General features: G+C 42.1%; 1 protein-coding gene across 2 annotated transcripts in view; it reads left to right on the top strand.

Moving 5' to 3' along the window:
• CD59 (CD59 molecule (CD59 blood group)) overlaps positions 1 to 25399 on the top strand; it is a 36773-nt gene extending 11374 nt beyond the window's left edge. For both annotated transcript variants that reach the window (XM_008955860.5, XM_055094268.2), the window contains exons 2-4: positions 8206 to 8290; positions 13199 to 13300; positions 20321 to 25399. In XM_008955860.5, the coding sequence (XP_008954108.4) occupies positions 8206 to 8290; positions 13199 to 13300; positions 20321 to 20562 (429 nt within the window). In that variant the 3' untranslated portion in view covers positions 20563 to 25399. The remainder of the gene's footprint in view (positions 1 to 8205; positions 8291 to 13198; positions 13301 to 20320) is intronic.
• Positions 25400 to 25556: the final 157 nt, after the last annotated feature.

The raw sequence follows: 25556 nt of genomic DNA, 5'->3' as shown, positions 1-25556 counted from the left end.
ATAATTAGCATCACATGATACTAATCATATCCCTGCTGATAAGTAGATCCTTGCAACACTTGAGCTCACTGCAATAGCAACAGGAGGTGGCTATAGCATTATTAACAGTATATACTATAGTTGATTTTATGCAGTATGATTTAATACTGCATCTTTACATTTGTTTACATTTCTCTTTACTTTGGTGCCATGTCTGGTCTGTGTTTGTGTGTGTAAGTTTTAATAATTTATTTTTTTGAGACAGGGTCTTACTCTGTCGCCCAGGTGGGAGTGCAGTGGTGTGTCTTGGCCCACTGCAGCCTCAACCTCCCAGGCTCAAGCAATCCTTCCACCTCAGCCTCCTGAGTAGTTGGAACTACAGGCACACGCCACCACACCTGGCTATTTTTTTTTTTGTAGAGATGGGGTTTTGCCAGTCTCGTCTCAAACTCTTGGCTCAAGCAATCCACCCACCTCGGCCCCTCAAAGTGCTGAAATTACAGGCAAGATCCACCATGCCTGGCTGACACATTTTAACTTTATAATAGATTTGTGTATGTTTTTGGGTAGTGATAAAATAGACTAGTATCTATATACATTTTATACATTCATGACATACCTAAATTTTTCTTAATTTTAAAAAATATTTCTAGGCTATGCAGTTTATCTAAAGTTTTTTCAATTGCAAATCTCCAAAATATTTTCCAATATATTTTCAGAAAAAAAATTGCATATAAATGGACCCCTGCAGTTCAAACCTGTGTTATTCAAGGGTCAAATGTGTGTGGGTGTATATATATATTTAATTGATATTTGGGGGGCCGGTTGGGGTTTTGGATGGACAGTAACACGTTTTCCTACTTAAAATAGTGGAAATAGACTCATTACATTTTCTACCCAAATACCCAGAACATTTGCTATCTAAAATATTTTCAGGAACTTGATAAGAAGTGCCTGTATTTTTTTTTTCTCGGAGATATGGAGTTTAAGCTCTTTTTTAAAAATTATACTTTACGTTCTGGGGTACATGTGCACAACGTGCAGGTTTGTTACATAGGTATACATGTGCCATGTTGGTGTGCTGCACCCATCAACTTGTCGTTTACATTAGGTATTTCTCCTAATGCTATCCCTCCCCCACCCCCCAACTCCCGACAGGCCCCGGTGTCTGATGTTCCCCTCCCTGTGTCCATGTGTTCTCATTGTTTAACTCCCACTGACAAGTGAGAACATGTGGTGTTTGGTTTTCTCTTCTTGTGTTACTTTGCTGAGAATGATGGTTTCCAGTTTCATCCATGTCCCTGCAAAGGACATGAACTCATCCTTTTTCCTGCAAAGAACTATAACTCATAGTATTCCATGGTGTATATGTGCCACATTTTCTTTATCCAGTCTATCATTGATGGGCATTTGGGTTGGTTCCAAGAATTTGCTATTGTGAACAGTGCCGCAATAAACATACGTGTGCATGTGTCTTTATAGTAGAATGATTTATAATCCTTTGGATATATACCCAGTAATGGGATTGCTGGGTCAAATGTTCTAGATCCTTGAGGAGTCACCATACCGTCTTCCACAATGGTTGAACTAATTTACACTCCCACCAACAGTGTAAAAGCATTCCTGTTTCTCCACATCCTCTCCAGCATCTGTTGTTTCCTGACTTTTTAATGATCGCCATTCTAACTGGCGTGAGATGGTATCTCATTGTGGTTTTGATTTGCATTTCTCTAATGACCAGTGATGGTGAGCATTTTTTCATAAGTTTGTTGGCTGCATAAATGTCTTCTTTTGAGAAGTGTCTGTTTATATCCTTCACCCACTTTTTGATGGAGTTGTTTGTTTTTTCTTGTAAATTTGTTTATTTGTAGATTCTGGATATTAGCCCTTTGTCAGATGGATAGATTGCAAACATTTTCTCCCATTCTTTAGGTTGCCTTTTCACTCTGCTGACAGTTTCTTTTGCTGTGCAGAAGCTCTTTAGTTTAATTAGATCCCATTTGTCTATTTTGGCTTTTGTTGCCATTGCTTTTGGTGTTTTAGTCATGAAGTCTTTGTCCATGCCTATGTCCTGAATGGTATTGCCTAGGTTTTCTTCTAGGGTTTTTATGGTTTTAGGTCTTACATTTAAGTCTTTAATCCATCTTAAGTTAACTTTTGTGTAAGGTGTAAGGAAAGGATCCAGTTTCAGCTTTCTGCATATGGCTAGCCAGTTTTCTCAGAACCATTTATTAAATAGGGAATCCTTTCCCTGTAGCTTGTTTTTGTCAGGTTTGTCAAAGATCAGATGGTTGCAGATGTGTGGTGTTATTTCTGAGGCCTTTGTTCTGTTCCATTGGTCTATATATCTGTTTTGGTACCAGTACCATGCTGTTTTGGTTACTGTAGCCTTGTAGTATAGTTTGAAGTCAGGTAGCGTGATGCCTCCAGCTTTGTTCTTTTGGCTTAGGATTGTCTTGGCTATGCGGGCTCTTTTTTGGTTCCATATGAAATTTAAAGTAGTTTTTTCCAATTCTGTGAAGAAAGTCAGTGGTAGCTTGATGGGAATAGCATTGAATCTATAAACTACTTTGGGCAGTGTGGCCATTTTCATGATATTGATTCTTCCTATCCATGAACATGGAATCTTCTTCCATTTGTTTATGTCCTCTTTTATTTCCTTGAGCAGTGGTTTGTAGTTCTCCCTGAAGAGGTCCTTCACATCCCTTGTGAGTTAGATTCCTAGGTATTTTATTCTTTTTATAGCAATTGTGAATGGGAGTTCACTCATGATTTGGCTCTCTGTTTGTCTGTTATTGGTGTATAGGAATGCTTGTGATTTTTGCACACTGATTTTGTATCCTGAGACTTTGCTGAAGTTGCTTATCAGCTGAAGGAGATTTTGTGCTGAGACGATGGGATTTTCTAAGTACACAATCATGTCATCTGCAAACAGACAATTTGACTTCCTTTTTTCCTAATTGAATACCCTTTATTTCTTTCTGTTGCCTAATTGCCCTGGCCAGAACTTCCAATACTGTGTTGAATAGGAGTGGTGAGAGAGGGCATCCTTGTCTTGTGCCAGTTTTCAAGGGGAATGCTTCCAGTTTTTGCCCATTCAGTATGATATTGGCTGTGGGTTTGTCATAAATAGCTCTTATTATTTTGAGATACATTCCATCAATATCTAGTTTATTGAGAGTTTTTAGCATGAAGGGCTGTTGAATTTTGTCGAAGGCCTTTTCTGTGTCTATTGAGATAACCATGTGGTTTTTGTCGTTGGTTCTGTTTATGTGATGGATTATGTTTATTGATTTGCATATGTTGAACCAGCCTTGCATCCCAGGGATGAAGCCGACTTGATTGTGGTGAATGAGCTTTTTGATGTGCTGCTGGATTCAGTTTGCCAGTATTTTATTGAGGATTTTCACATAGATGTTCATCAGGGATATTGGCCTAAAATTTTGTTGTTGTTGTTGTGTCTCTGCCAGGTTTCGGTGTCAAGATGATGCTGGCCTCATAAAATGAGTTAGGGAGGATTCCCTCTTTTTCTATTGATTGGAATAGTTTCAGAAGGAATGGTACCAGCTCCTCTTTGTACCTCTGGTAGAATTCAGCTATTAATCCATCTGGTCCTGGACTTTTTTTGGTTGGTAGGCTATTAATTATTGCCTTAATTTCAGAACCTGTTATTGGTCTGTTCAGAGATTCGACTTCTTCCTGGTTTAGTCTTGGGAGGGTGTATGTGCCCAGGAATTTATCCATTTCTTCTAGATTTTCTAGTTTATTTGCATAGAAGTGTTTACAGTATTCTCTGATGGTAGTTTGTATTTCTGTGGGATTGGTAGTGATATCCCCTTTATCATTTTTTATTGCGTCTATTTGATTCTTCTCTCTTTCCTTCTTTATTAGTCTGGTTAACAGTCTATTCTGTTGATCTTTTCAAAAAACCAGCTCCTGGATTCATTGATTTTTTGAAGGGTTTTTTGTGTCTCTATCTCCTTCACATCTGCTCTGATCTTAGTTATTTCTTGTCGTCTGTTAGCTTTTGAATTCGTTTGCTCTTGCTTCTCTAGTTCTTTTAATTGTGATGTTAGGGTGTCAATTTTAGATCTTTCCTGCTTTCTCTTGTGGGCATTTAGTGCTATAAATTTCCCTCTAAACACTGCTTTAAATGTGTCCCAGAGATTCTGGTACGTCGTGTCTTTGTTCTCATTGGTTTCAAAGAACATCTTTATGTCTGCCTTCATTTCGTTATTTACCCAGTAATTCAGGAGCAGGTTGTTCAGTTTCCATGTAGTTGTGCGGTTTTGAGTGGGTTTCTTAATCCTGAGTTCTAATTTGATTGCACTGTGTTCTGAGAGACAGTTTGTTGTGATTTCTGTTCTTTTACATTTGCTGAGGAGTGTTTTACTTCCAATTATGTGGTCAATTTTAGAATAATTACCATGCGGTGCTAAGAAGAATGTATATTCTGTTGATTTGGGATGGAGAGTTCTGTAGATGTCTGTTAGGTCCACTTGGTCCAGAGCTGAGTTCAAGTCCTGGATATCCTTGTTAATTTCCTGTCTTTTGATCTGTCTAATATTGACAGTGGGGTGTTAAAGTCTCCCACTATTATTGTGTGGAAATCTAAGTCTCTTTGTAGGTCTCTAAGAACTTGCTTTATGCGTCTAGGTGCTCCTGTGTTGGGTGCATATATATTTAGGATAGTTAGCTCTTCTTGTTGCATTGATCTCCTTACCATTATGTAATGCCCTTCTTTATCTCTTTTGATCTTTGTTGGTTTAAAGTCTTTTATCAGAGACTAGGATTGCAACCCCTGCTTTTTTTGCTTTCCATTTGCTTGGCAGATCTTAATTCATCGTGAGTAGCCTTCCACGCCCATTACTTTTCCTGGCTATGCAGTTCCCCACCATGGAAGTGTACCATAGTATACTCATTTCCTTATTGTTGGATGTGTGTATCACTAAATTTTTGCTATTTTAAAGAATGTTTGTATGCCCTTGACTATTTCTTATTCCTGTGATGAAAGGCCTACTTGGAGCTCCCATTACGGAAATGACTTTAGAGTCAACTTACGCACCACCCAGGAAAGCCTGCCGTTCCTTCATCATGGGGGAAGACTTGTTGCTACATATCTTCTTTGTGGGATTTTTCAGTTGTGCATTCTTTAGAATGATTAAAAATCATTCAGAACAATAGCAGTATTATTAGAACAGTCGTTAGGGACAAACCCACCGTTATTAATGAATCCTGAAATGTTTGGAAAGGAGTTGAGTGTTGATGCTTTCTGAGTGTATCTTGCATTTAAGTGCTTGGTTTGGGTGGAGTGGCAACACTTTTGGTTCATTTACCATCTTACCTACACTTAACTTATGGGCATCTTCTTTTTTTTTTTTTTTTTTTCCTTAAAATGGAGGGTGTTTTAGTCTAGGGAGTAGTTTTACCAAAAGATAGATGATCTATGACTACTAGAAAAGGAACATTGTCATGTGTGAATTTTCCTGATGTTTCTGATTGTAAAAGTAATACTTGGTTAATTATAGAATATTTGGGGAAAGGATGGCAAAAAGTAAAGGATCAGGAAGAAAAATAAAAAGCCATAAATGATCTTGCTTAGTGTTAGTTACCATCTACATTGTAGGGCATTTATAAAATAGCCTTAAAACAATCAGCTGTTTCTTTTTCTGCCTCCCGCCCTCCTCTGCCCCCCATACACATACACACACTCCATATGAACGTTTTGCTCTTGGAAATTCATATTTTGGCAGTGGTTCATAAAGGCCTGGTCTTATTTTGATCGAACAGCCCGACCTTGGCATCTACACATAGCTACTTCCTTTCTCTGCTGTCTTGGCTTCCCCTGCAGCATGTCATGGGATCAGCTATAGCAACAACCAGCCAGTCATGTGGAACTTAGGCTAAGACTTGACACTCCCCAACCATCCCAGAAAACTTAGGGCTTCCTTAGGTTTGATGCCTGAGGTCTCCCCTGCTCATTCAACCCAGGGTGTTTCTCTGGCTTCCTCACCTCACATCACCCTCTGTCTGCCTTCCCACCGTTCACCCCCCAACACTCCTTCCCCACGCAATTTCTTCCTCAAGTAACCTCATTACTCCTGAGTAGCACTAACAGTGGCCACAGCTTTTTGAGTGCCATCTTTGGCCAGGCATTGTGCTATGCAGTACACGTAACTATCTCCATGCTTACTAGCCAAAGCGTGATCAGAGGTTAACACATAGCAAAGAGGTGACAGAGCCAGAACTATCTGGCCTTGTTCAGAGGCCTCCAGATTGGACTGGAATGCCTGTGCTATGAACACTTTCATTGTGTTCTTCCTGCTTTCTTAGCAGGCCACTTCTTTCTAAGGTACTTCAAAGAACAGCTCCCCATCAGGGACCCTGTGTGTTGTGGCAGTGTGATTTATGTCAAGGACCATTCCAGGGGAAGTGTCCTGAACCGGCAGCTCCTGCTAGCCTGACACCTTTCCAGTGCCTAACCCGAGTCAGGAGATTCCTTCCTTCCTCCTTCCATGGGGATGCCTGACATTGTAGCTACATTGGGTTTTTGTTTGTTTGTTTGGAGAGAGGGTCTTGCTGTGTCACCCAGGCTGGAGTGCAGCGGCACAGTCACAGCTCACTGTAGCCTTTACCTCCTGGGCTCAAGCGATCCTCCCACTTCAGCCTCCCAAGTAACTGGGACTACAGTTATGTGCCACCACACCAGTCTAATTTTTTTTAATGTTTTTATTTTTGTAGAGACAGGGTCTCACTATAATACCCAGGCTCCGATCATGCTACGCTTAACTTTTAGGAAGTGTCTGGAGCTCTCTGTTCGGGGACCTCAGACCAATACCTTCCTCTCACTGCTCACTTGTAGCAGTTCCTTGTATACTGGAGCCCTGTCTAACCTGAGTCTATAAATCACCCTTTCTACTCAGAAACCGCTGAAAATGGGGAACCAAGCAAGCCGCTGGCATGTGCTGGAACCCAGGTCTCCTGGGAAGGTCCACATGGGGGATGGTGTCCCGTAGCAGGCTGTAGGTTTCAGAGCCCAGCGGGTGGTGGGGAGCCCTCAATTTGTAAGGAAAGGCCAGATGACAATTGTCTTTCTTCCTGGTTCCTCACATATCATAAAACCACCTCTTTCTCATCTCCACCACCCCCATCTCCAGGCTTGACTCACTGATTGTTTTCTTTTTTGGACAATGTCAGACCCTGCCCTTTTCCTGGAACTTCTCAGTCCTCCACTGGCCTGCGTCAGCAAATTCCTAAGTAGCAGATGACCTTCAAGATGTGTGGTGATTCCACAGAACTTGGAAGGAAGGGACAGGAATGATTGTCAGGATTGTCAGTTCCCCAGGGAACTCTGCATTTCTGACTTAGGGAGGGTAGATGACTCACCCTTCCAAGAACTCATCTGTCTGTCCGGGCCTGTGGGGCTCTGGAGAATAGAATATGGAGTACCCTGGTTTACAGGCACTGCCACCTCCTTATTTCAGGATGGGTTCAGGGATATAGGGTTGGAGTTGGGAGATTTCTTAGTTCTGCTATGGATGCTTTGTACTTAGGCAAGTTCAAAACCTCCCCAAGCTTTGGCTTCTTTACTGGGTAAAGTAGGGTTAGAGGCATTTCAGGCTTCCCTTCTTCTCACCTGATGCTATCACTACATATCTAGGCATTCACGTAATGGAAACTTACAAAATTGCTCAATACCTCTCTTCATGTCCCCAAAGAGAGCAAGCAAGTGTCCCCATTATACTTCTTACAGTGAGGAGCCAGAGCTTCCAGGTATGCTAAGCCATTGCTCCCTGTTCCACTGCTGAATGCATGCTGGTGCCTTCCAGAGTCACCCCTTTGGTCTGATTCACTTAGTGCTGTGGCTCCGAGAAGTGGCCCACTCTTTCAGCCAGCAGCTTGGGGTGGGGCCAGTAGAGTGGGAACCACAGTGGCTATATGAGTCAATTTGCTCATATTGTCATTTGACTCACTGACCCTGATGGGGAAGATAGTGTTATTCCCACAGTGTGGTAGTACACACTGGGGCTTATAGGGACTGAGCCTACTCAAGGGCATATGGTGCTGTGGGTCAGAGCTGGGGCATGGCCCAGGAATTCAGTGTGCCTTGACTCCCCCTGTAAATGTTCCTCTCAGAAGCCTCCTTGGCCTTCCAGCCCTTGGTTTTTGAGACAACCAGCAGTCATTTGTTGGTTCCTGACATTCCTTCCTGTCCCTTCCTTCCAGGTTCTGTGGACAATCACAATGGGAATCCAAGGAGGGTCTGTCCTGTTCGGGCTGCTGCTCGTCCTGGCTGTCTTCTGCCATTCAGGTGAGTGCTCCAGTCTCAGGACATGGATCTAGGCTGCCTTGGCCATGAACTCCCTTCTTAAGCCTCAGTTTCAGCCCCAGCTGCTCCTCCAGGCCTGGCTTTGGTTCTTTTGCCTTCCAGTGTTACAGGTCTGGGGTTGTATGACAGCTCCTTCCTATGTTATGACCTTGTCCTCAGTGGGGCATCTTCCTGAGTTACAGCCCGTCCTGAGTTACAGCGTGGCTTTTGGCAGGGGTGGGTCAACACTCGGCGGCTGAAGTTTCACTCCTGTCACCATAAGCTGCTTGGGGACACCAATGGATACCATTCTTAGAGTGCTGTGCAAGTCCCTTTGGGGTCCACTCTGCTTAGAGCCATCTGAGCTCAGTCCTTCTGCTCTGAGGTTCCTCCTATGTTTTAATGATGATGATGGTCATAGTGACAGCAGCAGCAGCTAACTAACCCTGAAGCATTTATGTGCCAGTCACTACTCTAAGCATTTTACGTGTATTTGCTTATTTAATCCTCATGCCAACCTGATGGAGTTGGTGGTATTTTTATCCTTGTTTTACAAGCAACAAGATTGAGGCCTCCCCAAAATTAATAACTTGTCAAATAACACACAGAAGTGGTACACGGGAATGTGAACACATAGTCTGGCAACAGAGTCCCTGCTCTTCCCTCCTGCTCCAGGCCATCTGTCACTGGGCCACCCCCTCTCCTCAGCCACCCCTCCCCTGGTTGCTGGAGGAAATTGTGTGCTTCTGAGTCAACTTCTATAACAGTGGAAACACACATGCTTCATTGTAAAGATCAAATGTGGTTGTCTGCCTGTGTCATGTTGGTATAATATCTTGGCCACTGCTGGTTTTTTGTTTTTTATAAATATGGTTGGTGGGGGGAGCAGAAAAGAAAGTGGCAATACAATGAGCAATTTAAAAAAAGATTTCCACACCACTGTAGCATGTCTTAGAATATTAACAGCAACCATATATTGACTGTTTATTGTTTACTGGGGACTATGCCAGAGCCTGTCTCATTTAAATCCGTCCAGCCATCCCGGGAGGTCGGTACTGTTACCTCCCATATTACAGCTGAGGAAATGAAGGCAAAGTAGTAACTTGCGCCAGGACACACTTTAATATGTTCTCCCTTTCTGAGCAGAAAGAGAAGTCATGGCACCCCTTCTTCCCCACCTTCCATGATTCTAGCCAGGGTGCACTGTAATGTGGTTCACCTGTGTTATAACACTATATTTTTTCTATAATTTTTTTTATTTATTCATTTTTCTTGGTTCCTTCCTTTTTTCTGTCTCTGCTGCTTAAGTTGGAATATTTTCTAGAATTTTAATAGCCCAGTGACATCCTACTTCCAGCAGTCTGCATTTGTTTATGGAGCAAGCTTGGGACCATCAGCTCCTCTGTGACAAGTCTTGGGGTGCACTTCAGCCCTTTCTCAGAGAATTGAGATGTGAAGCTCACATGCCCACAGATGAGAGGCCTTCTTTGCTGCTGCCCAAAGGGGTCTCAGGACCCTGCAGGGGAACTTTCCTCTGAGCTCTGCCTCTTATGGCCCAGGGGAAATCTCGTCTACCCTGGCTTAGTGGCTAAAATATCAAACCATTGTCCACTGACCTATTGCTTGTTTTTTTTGTTTGTTTTTTTCAGGGGGATGGAGTCTCACTCTGTCGCCCAGGCTGGAGCGCAGTGGCGCGATCTCGGCTCACTGCAACCTCCGTGTCCCAGGTTTCAGCGATTCTCCTGCCTCAGTCTTCTGAGTAGCTAGGATTACAGGAGCATGCCACTATGCCTGGCTAATTTTTGTATTTTTTTTTAATTTACTTTTTAATTTTTGTATTTTTAGTAGAGGCGGGCTTTCACCATGTTGGCCAGGCTGGTCTGGAATTCCTGACCTCAAATGATCCACCTACCTCAGCCTGCCAAAGTGTTGGGATTACAGGCGTGAGCCATTGCACCTGGCCCTGTTGCTTGTTTTTGACCTCAGTTTCCACCATAATCTAGAGTTTCCTTCTCTTCCCATTCAGGTCAATTAGAAGAACATCATGGTTAACCAAGCTTGGATTTTAGAACTGACAGCCTGAGTTTGAGCTCAGCTCGGTCACTTAGTAGCTGTGTGGCTTTGAACAATTTAGTTAACATCTTAGTCTTAGTTTTCTCTTGCAAGGTGGGGATGAAGATAATTGAGCCTAGTTCTCTTAACAATCCTATGAAGAGCTTAGCACATCGATGCACATATATTTGAACACTGAATGAACATGTTTGCCATGAATATTTTTGCCCACAGATGTTCCAACCATGGGTTTTAGCCTTTCCTTCTACAGGTTTCTTAAGAGGCCAAATGAGCCCGGGATCTAGCCAGCACAAAAATCCATGTCTACAGGTAACCTTTTAAAATGGCCCTCAAACATGGCCAGTCTCAAGAACAACACCCTTCATCTTAGACTCTTTTCATTTCATGCGTGTGAATACATGTCTGGCACAAGGAAGGGACCAAAGAAAAATTGCATCTTTGCGCCTTCTCCTTGTGGCTTCCCTCTCACACGGGCATGACAGCCACAGGCTGACAGTGGGGGAGAACAAACAAAGCCTGGTGGATGGGGCCCTGCCCACAGGCCCCAGGGCTGCTGCCAGCTCTGCTGCTTTGTAGCCAGGTGTCCTTGTGTGAGTCACATCACCTCTCCAGACATCTGTCTTGTCATCTGCAAAAAAATGGGGGAGGAGGTTGGTTTTTATTTTATTTTATTTTATTTATTTTTTAGACATGGTCTCGCTCTGTCTCCCAGGCTGGAGTGCAGTGGTGCAAGCTTGGCTCACTGCACCCTCCACCTCCCAAGCTCAAGTGATTCTCATGCCTTAGCCTCCTGAATAGCTGGGATTACAGGCATGTACCACCATGCCCGGCTAATCTTTGTATATTTTGTAGAGGCGAGGTTTCACCATGTTGGCCAGGGTGGTCTCAAACTCCTGGCTACAAGTGATCCACCCACCTCGGCCTCCCAAAGTGCTGGGATTATAGGTGTGAGCCACCACACCTGGCCTAGTTTGTTGTTGTTGTTTTTTAAAACTAATATTTCAAGGCGTTAATCTGGAACCTTCACAAGTCAGAGGATCCTCTATTGGGTAGGATTTCACACCTGTGAAGGCAGGCATGGCCATTTCAGATGCTCTAGAGAACTGGGTTCCTGTCTGTGCTCGGAAAGTGAGGACCCACCTTCCTTCCACTGGACTTTCCACTGAAAAATCTATTTCCATGGTGATAAACCTAGCCTTCAGCCTTAGAACTAGAAGTCAGCTGTTGGGCTCTAAAACCCACACTTGGTTTAACCATGACATTCTTTTGTGAGATTTTACGTGTTTCATCTTTGAAAATGTCTTTTCACAGAGGTAGGTACTGCCAAATACTGATTACATGGTAGAAGTCATATGGCATGAAGATAGTTTATTTCTGATGATGGAAATGGGGGTATCCATACAAACCAGGAAGATTTCCTTCCAACTCTTGCTTCCTCATTCTCTCCCCATCACACGTGTGGACTGTAACTCATCTTTTTCTTGTCACTGATGTTACAAAAATGGAGAAGGAAAAATAACCCAGCAAAAACTGACAGCTAGCAAGGATGAGTCCTAAGAATTGACTGGGAGCAATAATTGTTTTTCAAACTAGGGAACTGGAGGCAATTTGCTTCTGATGTAAGATGACCGTCACGTTGTGTCTGCTGGTACCCAGCTGTCCTATGCCCATGGGTTTAAGTGCACAGCTGTTGTCTTGTCTTTGACAGTGTGTACTCCTGGCATTTGGTCAGTCCCTTAGAAGGGGGTAGTTCAGTAATGATACCCTATCCCAGAGGTTATCAAATTTTTTCTGTACAGGACCAGCTAGCAATTTTTTTTTTTTAAACAGTTTCGCTCTGTCACCCAAGCTGGAGTGCAGTGGTACAATCTTGGCTCACTGCAACCTCTGCCTCCTGGGTTCAAGCGATTCTCCTGCCTCAGCCTCCCAAGTAGCTGGGATTATAGGTGTGCACCACCATGCCTGGCTAATTTTTGTATTTTTAGTAGAGATGGGGTTTCGCTATGTTGGCCAGGCTGGTGTCTAAACTCCTGACCTCAGGTGATCCACCCTCCTCGGCTTCCCTAAGTGCTGGGATTACAGGCGTGAGCCACTGCGCCTGGCCCAGATAGTAAATATTTTAAGCTTTGCAGGCCAAGAGGCAAAATCAAGGGTATTGTGAGACTTACCTCAATAATAAGAGAAGAAACAAAATTTCCACAGATTTTTTTATTGACAAAATTCACAACATAATTATTGAGTCCAGCATAATAATATACATCTACTAATGAGGGGAATAGAATTCTTTTTAGGGGGATAACCATTTGCTTAATTGGGGTTCAAAATTAGTGTTCCCTCGCATCAAATCAATTGCGATGTTCATCTATTAATAACTAATCTGTGATGACATTTTACATATTTCATTTTGAAAATGTATTTTCATGCAGATAGGTATTGCCAGACACTGATCATCAGCCCACGAGGATGTGATTTAATTGGGCATATTCATTGCTTGGAAGACACTTACAGAATTCTGTTTGTTTCTCGGTAATTTCTTCTTAACACATCATTACATTGCAGACTAATCTCCTTCCAGTTGCAGGTTAGGAGGAAGCTTCTCAATTGCACAGTTAGATGGATTTTCAAATGTGGATATTTCCTTTGTGCTTGCATCAGGGTCCAAAAAATGTTGCTGGAACTGTAGTTTGAATTTGGAAAGATATAACTGCTATACATTTGTGCGGGAGTGGAAGTATACCACAAGTTGCTGACTTTGGGCCCATATTAATGGAGATGGTGGGCTGCCAGGGGACAAGTCAGTGCTGCTTTAAGAGATCCTGACTTTCTTCCTGATTCTAGGTCATAGCCTGCAGTGCTACAACTGTCCTAACCCAACTGCTGACTGCAAAACAGCCGTCAATTGTTCATCTGATTTTGATGCGTGTCTCATTACCAAAGCTGGTAAGAGCCTCCCCTGTCTGTCTCCTAAATGTAATGGGGTAATAAGTGCCTGGGAAAAAAACTGTGCCACTGTAATCCTCATTAGGCTTGCATCAAGTAATAGCTACCATTTATTAGCATCAGGTGTGTATTGGGCTAAGCACTTTCTTCATACATTTTAAATTTAATGTTTTGCACTTACTTCTAAGGGTGATCTTTTATTTCCATTTGATAAATGTGGAAATGGAGGCTCAGATTAAGCAAGAAATTATGGTTAAGTAACCGACTCAGGAATTGAACATGGAAGTCCATCTGATTCCAAAGCTTGTGCTCTTTCACAGCAGCCCTGTGCTGCCTCCCAGACCTTGGAGAACCTACTGTGTGCCCAGCATAGGGTTAGGAGCTAGGGATGCAAAGATAAAGAAAGGACACATACAATTAAAATTATGACAAAGGCCTGTTTGGCTGTCCTAAATGTCATTATATATGCCTCTGTCTCATTCCATGGGGTATCTGGTATATTCAGAGTCCTGAGGAGACTCAAGCTGAGCTCAAAGGACAAGTAGGAGGTAAGAGGGCTAAGAAGGGAAGGGTGTGCCTGGGAGGGGCAACAGAAGGTGCCAGGGCTCGGTAGCCTCAGAGCAAGGTGCTCATGAATGTGGGAGTGGGCAATGCTAACATGCACAAGTCCTGTCCAGTCTGCATTTTCCAAATTTGTTAGACTGCAGAATATTCACCTCCATCAACCCTGTTAAAATAGAGTTTAGGAAGTGGTAGACAGAGGAAAGAAACCAGCAAAGACATGCCCTCTGTTCTTGCTGGGGTATGGTTCTAGATAGAGTCGATGTGTGCAAATGATGCCAGCGAGGAATGGCAGTTTCAGAATGTTCTTAGTGTCCAAGGTAAAACCCTCAGGCTTAGATTTCTAAGAGATTAATAATAAAAACACTCCACAAGGTTATTTGTACTCTTAGGCCTTCTACACCAGCTCCCCCCAGTGTCAACATCAAGAAATGGTGAACATGTCAGGTAAACTCAAAAGTCTTGGGACACCCACATGTTCAGAAAAACCTGAGATAAAGATGATTAACTTCCCCAGAAAGGAGAAATCCCTCAATAACTAAAGACAAATTATAGTTACCCTGTCTAAAAAAACAGGGGCATCTGATAATTTTGATATATTTAGCTGGATTTGATAATTTTGATATAATTTAGCTGGATTGCAGCTAAAACTCCAAACCTTCCATTCAGAGCTCTTGATTCTGTAGGGGACCAGTCCCTCTGCCCCCACTGGAAGACCATATTCATTCACTGTTAATGTAGGAAGCGTAGTAAGGCCCCTAGAGAGAACATGGTCATTATGTACGAGCACAGAAGACTTGGCTCTTTAGCTTGATCAACTGTGTCTCTTGGACTCCTCACTACTAAGTATAATTAAACTAAGTATAGTTTCCAAATGAGACGATAAGGGCAATTACTATGTGTTGAATGAATATTACAGCAGCAATTAGAGCTCTGACTTCTGTCCTGCCACCAGCTAGCTCTCTCCACCTCTGTTTTTCATTTATGAAATGTATGTGTTGGACAGCAGAGGTAGGGAGGAGAGGAAAGGAGGTCAAAGCCAAGATCTTTTTCCAGCTCTTAAATCCCAAAATTTCTTATAAATGGTTAATGTAAACAAAAATGAGACACACCTATTAAAATGGCCAAACTCCAAAACTCTGACAACTCCAGATGCTGGTGAGGATGTGGAACAATGGGAACTTTGTTTTTTTTTTTTTTTTTTTTTTCTTTTTTGAGACAAGGTCTTGCTCTGTCACCTAGGCTAGAGGGCAGTGGTGCAATCTTGGCTCACTGCAACCTCTGCCTCCAGGGTTCAAGTGATTCTCATGCCTCAGCCTCCTGAGTAATTGGGATTACAGGCATAAGCCACCATGCCCAGCTAATTTTTGTATTTTTAGTAGAGACAGGGTTTCACTATTTTGCCCAGGCTCATCTCAAACTCCTGGCCTCAAGTGATCTGCCTGCCTCAGCCTCCCAAAGTGCTGGGATTACAGGCCTGAGCTACCACGCCCAGTGGCAGCAGGTACTTTGATTCATTCCTAGTGGGAATGCAAACCAGTATAGCTACTGTGGATGACAGTTTGGTAGTTTCTTACAAAACTAAAATATAACACAATATATAATACTTGATATTTTGATAATTATGTACAGTATATAATATTTTATAATAAATGTGTTACTGGTTTGTGTATTTACTATATTTTTTATCATATTAGCATGTGCTCCTTCTACTTACTAAAAAAATTAACTATAAAACAGCCTCTCGGGAGGCTGAGGCAGAAGAATTGCTTGAACCCAGGAGGCGGAGGTTGCAGTGAGCCAAGGTCGTGCCATTGCACTCTAGCCTGGGTGACAGAACAAGACTGTCTCTACAAAAGAAAAAAAAAAAAAAAAAACAGCCTCAGCAGGCAGGTCTTTCAGAGAGTATTCCAGAAGAAGGCATTGCTCTCCTAGGACAGGACAGCCCCATGAGTATTCTTACCCCTAAGACCTTCCAGTGGGACAAGATGAAGAGGTGGAAAACAGTGATACTGATGATCCAGACCCTATGTAGGACTAGGCTAATGTGTGTGCTTGTGTCTTCATTTTTAACAAAAACAAGAAAAGTTTTTAAAGTAAAATTTTTTTAAAATAAAAAAGCTTATAAAATAAGAATAGAAAGAAAATATGTTTGTGCCACTGTATAACATGTTTGTGTTTTACCCTGTTTTATTACAAAGGTAAAAACATTTACAATTAAAAAATTTCTAAAGTAAAGTGGCAGTAAACTAGGGTTGATTTTTTAAAATAAGCGTAGTGTGGACTAAATGTACAATATTTAAAACATCTACAGTAGTGTACAGCAATGTCCTAGGCCTTCACATTCGCCCACCACTCATTCACTGACTTCCAGTCTCACAAGCTCCATTCACGGTAAGTGCCCTGTACAGGTGTACCATTTTTAAAATCTTTTGTATCGTATTTTTACTGTACTTTTTCTATGTTTAGATATGGTCAGATACACAAATATTTACCACTGCATTACAGTTGCCTACAGTATTCAGTATAGTAACTTGCTGTACAGGTTTGTAGCCTAAGAGCAATAGGACATACCACATAGCCTGAGTGTGTACTAGGCTATTCCATGTAAGTTTGTGTAACTACACGCTATGACGTTTGCACAGCGACAGATATGATGATGCTATACAAAGTAAGTCTAGAAGAGAGACGGGTTGGCTGCTAATTCAACCAATATTTACTGGCATCCTAGCAGTATAAACCATGGAAGTGTAAGCAAGGTTAAATGTACTTAGTCTTGAAGGAGCCTCTGATGACAGTGTCAAGTGGTCATTGCTGTAATGACGTTCTGAACAAGGGCCACATTTAAGGGTGCCTAGGACAGCTGAAGACTGTTGACTTTAGACAGACTTGAGCCAAAGTCTTCAAAAAGAGTGGGGAGGAGAAAACCTGTAACACTCCAGGGATTCTGATATAATCCACTTTTATGTGGATAATTCCGAGGCTGGCTTTGGTGAGAAGATTACCATTGTTAAGGCTGTTGTTTGAATATGATAATTCAAGTAAAGCACTTTGGTACGCTGCACGACACATAGTAAATGATTAATTGGTAGCAATTATTCATAAATTACTGTCTGTTCTCCCCAAGCTTCTAGACTTCCCTAATTAAAATTCTGGTAGCTTTAAAGCTTTTCAAGTTCCAATGCCTAATTACTGTTACAAAGCAGTAACTTGTCTGAATCACCAGCAGCCTCTAGTACAATATTAGAAGCTTCCAGTTATTTAGTTAAGACTTCAGCAACTAGAGCCATTTCTGGAATACTCTATGTGGAGTCTGCCACTTGACTAAACTTCATTAAATTCCAATCCAGATACCCATCCCCTCAGAGGAGGAGGACAGGACAGTTACGCCTGCAGTTATAAACTGAGAAGTGTTGTGTTCCAAGCTCTGCATGGAATTGGGTAAATTAGCTACAAGCCTGAAATAAGGAAGTATGCATCTGCGTTTTTTTCTTTCCAGCACAGAAGATAAGAAACCAATTTCAGGGCAAGGACAAATACCTTCTTATACCCCAGTATCTAGCACACAGGCACTCAGTTATTTTTGGAGAAGAAAATCTACCATAATACCACTCTCTCAACTAATACATTTTTCACCTAACATGCTTTTTCTGAATATTAAAAAAACTGTGATAAGATACTTGGAGTATATACTTCTGGCCTTTATTTTCCTGTGTGCCCAAGGCTATTTTTCCAAAAATGGGACCATGATGGCGTGTTTTTTGTAGAAACTTTTCCAGTATTACTGAATAATCTAATGATTTTTAAAATGAAGTTTCAAATATTTTAAAAATAAATCATCCATGTGGCAAATTAAAAAAACTCAATAGAAACATAAACGAAGTGTATTCTTCCATGATGATAACACTATTAAATTACTTGGGAATCTTTCCAGAGAAAAATAAATGCACTTACCTCAATGTATATGTGCTTTATTTCCACAAATGGGTCACATTCTATACACTGTTCTGCATCTAGGGTTTTTATTGAGATATAATTCACAGACCAGAACATTTACATTTTAAAGTGTATAATTCAGTGGCTCTTAGTATATTTACAAGGTTGTATGACTTACCGCAACTGTCTAATTCCGGGATCTTTCTGTCACCTTGAAAAGAAACCTGTCAGCAGTCAGTCCTCATTCCTCCCTCCCACATGCCCCAGCAGTGACTGATCTACTTTCTGTCTTCATAGATTTGGCTCTCCTGGGCACTTCATATGCAAGGAATCATACAGTATTGTGGCACTTTGCGACTAGCTTTTTTTTCACTAAACATAATGTTTCCAAGGTTCACTCATGCTGTGGCATGTATCAGTACTTCATTCTGTTGTGGCCACATAGTATTCTATTGTGTGGATATACCACATTTTGTTTATCCATTCACCAGTAATGGACATATGGGTTGTTTCCACTTTTTAGCAATTTTGAATCATAGTGCCATGAACATTCATGTGGAAACTTGTGTGTGAACGTAGTTTTCAATTCAAACTACGATAAGATACTTGGAGTGTATACATCTGGCCTTTATTTTCCTGTGTGCCCAAGGCTATTTTTCCAAAAATGAGACCATGATGGCATGTCCTTGTAGAAACTTTTCCTGTATTACTGAATAATCAAATGATTTTTAAAATGAAGTTTCAAATATTTTAAAAATTGTCCATGTGGCAAATTTGAAAAACTCAATAAAAACATAAACGAAGTGTATTCTTCCATGATGATAACAGTATTAAATTACTTGGGAATCCTTCCAGAGAATGGCAGAAGTATATACACTTGTGAGTGGAATTGCTCAGTCAAATGGATAACTCTATCTTTAACTTTTTGCAGAAATGCCAAATTTGTCCAGAGTATCTATACCATTTTACATTCCCACCAGCAATGTTTGAGGGTTCCAATTTTTTCCACTTCCTTGCAACATTTGCTATTTACCATTTTCTTTATCTTAGCCATCCTAGTGAGTATAAAATGGTATCTCACTGTGATTTTCATTTGCATGTTCCTAATGACTAATGATATCAAGCATCTTTTCATGTACTTATTGGCCATTTGAGAATCTTCTTTGGAGAAATGTTTATTCAAATCCTTTGCCCATTTTTTTTTAAAGAGGCAGGGTCTTGCTTTGTTGCCTAGGCTGGAATGCAGCAGTACAATCATAGCTCACTGCAGCCTTAAAGTCCTGAGTCCGAGTGATCCTCCTGCCTCAGCCTCCCAAGTAGCTAAGACTAAAGGCGCAACACCCTGCCTGGCTAATTTTTTTATTTTTTATTTTTGTAGAGTTGGGATATCACTATGTTGCCCAGGCTGGCCGCAGGCAATCCTCTCACTTCAGCCTCCTAAAGTGCTGGGATTACAGGTGTGAGCCATCACACTGGCCTCATAGTCCATATTTTAATTGGGTTAGTCTTTTTATTGTAGAGTTTAAGAATGTTTTCTATATCCTGGATACTATGCTCTTACACATGACTTTAAAAAAGAAATAGAGAGGGGGTCTTGCCATGTTGACCAGGCTGGTCTGAAACTTCCCGCCTCAAACAATTCTCCCATCTCGGCCTCCCAAAGTGTTGGGATTACAGGTGTGAGCCACCGCACCTGGTGGTTTACATGTGATTTGCAAACATTTTCTCCCTTTCTGTGAGTTATCTTTTTATTTTTTGATAATGTCCTTTGAAGCACAAAAGTTTTAAATTTTGATGGAGTCCAGTTTACCTATTTTTCTCATTTTTTTTTTTAAATCAAGCTCCTTCCATGTTAGCACTTGAAGGCCCATGTCATTTCTTATCTGCATGGAACTTGCATTGTAAGGAATTCTATTGTAATTTCTTTAACACTTTTTAAAAATTAATGGACTGGGTTTTTCAGGTTTTATTCTGACCATTCTTGAGCATATATCTTATACATAGCTTTGGCTGGGCATGGTGGCTCACCCCTATAATTCTATCACTTTGGGAGGCTGAAGCAGGAGGACCACTTGAGCCCAGGAGTTCAAGACCAGACGACCGGGCAAGAAAGTGAGACCTTATCTCTCTAAAAAAAAAAAGAAAGAAGAAAAGGAAAAAATCCCCAAGTAACTTCATAGCGTAAATTCTAAAAGTGGAATTGCTGGATCAAAGGGGGCATGTGTTTAAAATCTTGGCAGATATTACCAAATTTCCCTCTTAACAGTATAAATGCCTGTTCCTCCTCCGTCCCACCCCCATAACTATACTGGCTCTGATGAGACCTTGGTTTTCTATAAGAGCTCTATTTAGAGGTGTATCATTATTTACTTAATTGTTCTCCTTTACAACCCACCTGGGATGAGCATCTTGCCTAGATGTCTCTACTTGCACAGGATACATACGAAATAGAATTGAGGATTCAAAAGCAGATACAGAACTCTTCCCACTTACTTTCTTACCCTTGTGTGTGTCTCCCCACAGGGTTACAAGTGTATAACAAGTGTTGGAAGCTTGAGCATTGCAATTTCAAGGACCTCACAACCCGCTTGAGGGAAAATGAGCTAACGTACTACTGCTGCAAGAAGGACCTGTGTAACTTTAACGAACAGCTTGAAAATGGTGGTAACGAACAGCTTGAAAATGGTGGGACATCCTTATCAGAGAAAACAGTTCTTCTGCTGGTGACTCCATTTCTGGCAGCAGCCTGGAGCCTTCATCCCTAAGTCAACACCAGGAGAGCTTCTCCCAAACTCCCCGTTCCTGCGTAGTCCGCTTTCTCTTGCTGCCACATTCTAAAGGCTTGATATTTTCCAAATGGATCCTGTTGGGAAAGAATAAAATTAGCTTGAGCAACCTGGCTAAGATAGAGGGGCTCTGGGAGACTTTGAAGACCAGTCCTGTTTGCAGGGAAGCCCCACTTGAAGGAAGAAGTCTAAGAGTGAAGTAGGTGTGACTTGAACTAGATTGCATGCTTCCTCCTTTGCTCTTGGGAAGACCAGCTTTGCAGTGACAGCTTGAGTGGGTTCTCTGCAGCCCTCAGATTATTTTTCCTCTGGCTCCTTGGATGTAGTCAGTTAGCATCATTAGTACATCTTTGGAGGGTGGGGCAGGAGTATATGAGCATCCTCTCTCACATGGAACGCTTCCATAAACTTCAGGGTTCTCGTGTTGCCATGGAGGCATGCCAAATGTTCCATATGTGGGTGTCAGTCAGGGACAACAAGATCCTTAATGCAGAGCTAGAGGACTTCTGGCAGGGAAGTGGGGAAGTGTTCCAGATAGCAGGGCATGAAAACTTAGAGAGGTACAAGTGGCTGAAAATCGAGTTTTTCCTCTGTCTTTAAATTTTATATGGGCTTTGTTATCTTCCACTGGAAAAGTGTAATAGCATACATCAATGGTGTGTTAAAGCTATTTCCTTGCCTTTTTTTAATTGGAATGGTAGGATATCTTGGCTTTGCCACACACAGTTACAGAGTGAACACTCTACTACATGTGACTGGCAGTATTAAGTGTGCTTATTTTAAATGTTACTGGTAGAAAGGCAGTTCAGGTATGTGTGTATATAGTATGAATGCAATGGGGACACCCTTTGTGGTTACAGTTTGAGACTTCCAAAGGTCATCCTTAATAACAACAGATCTGCAGGGGTATGTTTTACCATCTGCATCCAGCCTCCTGCTAACTCCTAGCTGACTCAGCATAGATTGTATAAAATACCTTTGTAACGGCTCTTAGCACAGTCACAGATGTTTGAGGCTTTCAGAAGCTCTTCTAAAAAATGATACACACCTTTCACAAGGGCAAACTTTTTCCTTTTCCCTGTGTATTCTAGTGAATGAATCTCAAGATTCAGTAGACCTAATGACATTTGTATTTTATGATCTTGGCTGTATTTAATGGCATAGGCTGACTTTTGCAGATGGAGGAATTTCTTGATTAATGTTGGAAAAAAACCCTTGATTATACTCTGTTGGACAAACCGAGTGCAATGAATGATGCCTTTCTGAAAATGAAATATAACAAGTGGGTGAATGTGGTTATGGCCGAAAAGGATATGCAGTATGCTTAACGGTAGCAACTGAAAGAAGACATCCTGAGCAGTGCCAGCTTTCTTCTGTTGATGCCATTCCCTGAACATAGGAAAATAGAAACTTGCTTATCAAAACTTAGCATTACCTTGGTGCTCTGTGTTCTCTGTTAGCTCAGTGTCTTTCCTTACATCAATAGGTTTTTTTTTTTTTTTTTTTTTTGGCCTGAGGAAGTACTGACCATGCCCACAGCCACTGGCTGAGCAAAGAAGCTCATTTCATGTGAGTTCTAAGGAATGAGAAACAATTTTGATGAATTTAAGCAGAAAATGAATTTCTGGGAACATTTTGGGGGCGAGGGGGTGGGGAATTCAGCCGCACTCCAGAAAGCCAGGAGTTGACAGTTTTGGAAGCCTCTCTCAGGATTGAGATTCTAGGGTGAGATTGGCTTACTGCTATCTTGTGTCATGTACCCAGTTTTTGGCCAGACTACACTGGGAAGAAGGTAGTCCTCTAAAGCAGAATCTGAGTGCCACTAAATGGGGAGATGGGGCTGTTAAGCTGTCCAAATCAACAAGGGTCATATAAATGGCCTTAAACTTTGGGGTTGCTTTCTGCAGAAAGTTGCTGTGACTCATGCCATAGACAAGGTTGAGTGCCTGGACCCAAAGGCAATACTGTAATGTAAAGACATTTATAGTACTAGGCAAACAGCACCCCAGGTACTCCAGGCCCTCCTGGCTGGAGAGGGCTGTGGCAATAGAAAATTAGTGCCAAGTGCAGTGAGTCAGCCTAGGTTAAATAGAGAGTGAAGAATGCTGGACAGGAACCTCCACCCTCATGTCACATTTCTTCAGTGTGACCCTTCTGGCCCCTCTCCTCCTGACAGCAGAACAATGACTGCCCCGATAGGTGAGGCTGGAGGAAGAATCAGTCCTGTCCTTGGCAAGCTCTTCACTATGACAGTAAAGGCTCTCTGCCTGCTGCCAAGGCCTGTGACTCTAACCTGGCCTCACGCTGGGTAAGCTTAAGGTAGAGGTGCAGGATTAGCAAGCCCACCTGGCTACCAGGCCGACAGCTACATCCTCCAACTGACCCTGATCAACGAAGAGGGATTCATGTGTCTGTCTCAGTTGGTTCCAAATGAAACCAGGGAGCAGGGGAGTTAGGAATCGAACACCAGTCATGCCTACTGGCTCTCTGCTCGAGAGCCAATACCCTGTGCCCTCCACTCATCTGGATTTACAGGAACTGTCATAGTGTTCAGTATTGGGTGGTGATAAGCCCATTGGATTGTCCCCTTGGGGGGATGAGCTAGGGGTGCAAGGAACACCTGATGAGTAGATAAGTGGAGCTCATGGTATTTCCTGAAAGATGCTAATCTATTTGCCAAACTTGGTCTTGAATGTACTGGGGGCTTCAAGGTATGGGTATATTTTTCTTGTGTCCTTGCAGTTAGCCCCCATGTCTTATGTGTGTCCTGAAAAAATAAGAGCCTGCCCAAGACTTTGGGCCTCTTGACAGAATTAACCACTTTTATACATCTGAGTTCTCTTGGTAAGTTCTTTAGCAGTGTTCAAAGTCTACTAGCTCGCATTAGTTTCTGTTGCTGCCAACAGATCTGAACTAATGCTAACAGATCCCCCTGAGGGATTCTTGATGGGCTGAGCAGCTGGCTGGAGCTAGTACTGACTGACATTCATTGTGATGAGGGCAGCTTTCTGGTACAGGATTCTAAGCTCTATGTTTTATATCATTTTCATCTGTACTTGCACCTCACTTTACACAAGAGGAAACTATGCAAAGTTAGCTGGATCGCTCAAGGTCACTTAGGTAAGTTGGCAAGTCCATGCTTCCCACTCAGCTCCTCAGGTCAGCAAGTCTACTTCTCTGCCTATTTTGTATACTCTCTTTAATATGTGCCTAGCTTTGGAAAGTCTAGAATGGGTCCCTGGTGCCTTTTTACTTTGAAGAAATCAGTTTCTGCCTCTTTTTGGAAAAGAAAACAAAGTGCAATTGTTTTTTACTGGAAAGTTACCCAATAGCATGAGGTGAACAGGACGTAGTTAGGCCTTCCTGTAAACAGAAAATCATTTCAAAACTCTATCTTCCCGTCTGTTTCTCAATGCCTGCTACTTCTTGTAGATATTTCATTTCAGGAGAGCAGCAGTTAAATCCGTGGATTTTGTAGTTAGGAACCTGGGTTCAAACCCTCTTCCACTAATTGGCTATGTCTCTGGACAAGTTTTTTTTTTTTTTTTTTTAAACCCTTTCTGAACTTTCACTTTCTATGTCTACCTCAAAGAATTGTTGTGAGGCTTGAGATAATGCATTTGTAAAGGGTCTGCCAGATAGGAAGATGCTAGTTATGGATTTACAAGGTTGTTAAGGCTGTGAGAGTCTAAAACCTACGGTGAATCACAATGCATTTACCCCCACTGACTTGGACATAAGTGAAAACTAGCCAGAAGTCTCTTTTTCAAATTACTTACAGGTTATTCAATATAAAATTTTTGTAATGGATAATCTTATTTATCTAAACTAAAGCTTCCTGTTTATACACACTCCTATTATTCTGGGATAAGATAAATGACCACAGTACCTTAATTTCTAGGTGGGTGCCTGTGATGGTTCATTGTAGGTAAGGACATTTTCTCTTTTTCAGCAGCTGTGTAGGTCCAGAGCCTCTGGGAGAGGAGGGGGGTAGCATGCACCCAGCAGGGGACTGAACTGGGAAACTCAAGGTTCTTTTTACTGTGGGGTAGTGAGCTGCCTTTCTGTGATCGGTTTCCCTAGGGATGTTGCTGTTCTCCTCCTTGCTATTCGCAGCTACATACAACGTGGCCAACCCCAGTAGGTTGATCCTATATATGATCAATGCTGGTGCTGACTCTCAATAGCCCCACCCAAGCTGGCTGTAGGTTTACAGATACATTAATTAGGCAACCTAAAATATTGATGCTGGTGTTGGTGTGACATAATGCTATGGCCAGAACTGAAACTTAGAGTTATAATTCATGTATTAGGGTTCTCCAGAGGGACAGAACTAGTAGGATATATGTATATATGAAAGGGAGGTTATTAGGGAGAACTGGCTCCCACAATTAGAAGGCGAAGTCGCACAATAGGCCGTCTGCAAGCTGGGTTAGAGAGAAGCCAGTAGTGGCTCAGCCTGAGTTCAAAAACCTCAAAACTGGGGAAGCTGACAGTGCAGCCAGCCTTCAGTCTGTGGCCAAAGGCCCAAGAGCCCCTGGCAACCCACTGGTGCAAGTCCTAGATTCCAAAGGCTGAAGAACCTGGAGTCTGATGTCCAAGAGCAGGAAGAGTGGAAGAAAGCCAGAAGACTCAGCAAACAAGGTAGACAGTGTCTACCACCACAGTGGCCATACCAAAGAGGCCACCAATTCCTTCCTGCTACCTGGATCCCTGAAGTTGCCCTGGTCTCTGCACCTTCTAAACCTAGTTCTTAAGAGCTTTCAATTACATGAGCTGTCTCAAAGCCCTCCAATAAATTCTCAGTGTAAGCTTCTGTTGCTTGTGGACAGAAAATTCTGACAGACATACCCTGTAAGTGTTACTGTCAGGATAACATGAGAACGCACAACAGTAAGTGGTCACTAAGTGTTAGCTACGGTTATTTTGCCCAAGGTAGCATGGCTAGTTGATGCCGGTTGATGGGGCTTAAA

Source organism: Pan paniscus, chromosome 9 (assembly GCF_029289425.2).
Source record: "Pan paniscus chromosome 9, NHGRI_mPanPan1-v2.0_pri, whole genome shotgun sequence".
In the NCBI taxonomy this organism is placed as follows: Eukaryota; Metazoa; Chordata; class Mammalia; order Primates; family Hominidae; genus Pan; species Pan paniscus.
The sequence above is the reverse complement of the archived record's forward strand: the minus strand, read 5'-3'. Positions and strand labels throughout refer to the sequence as shown.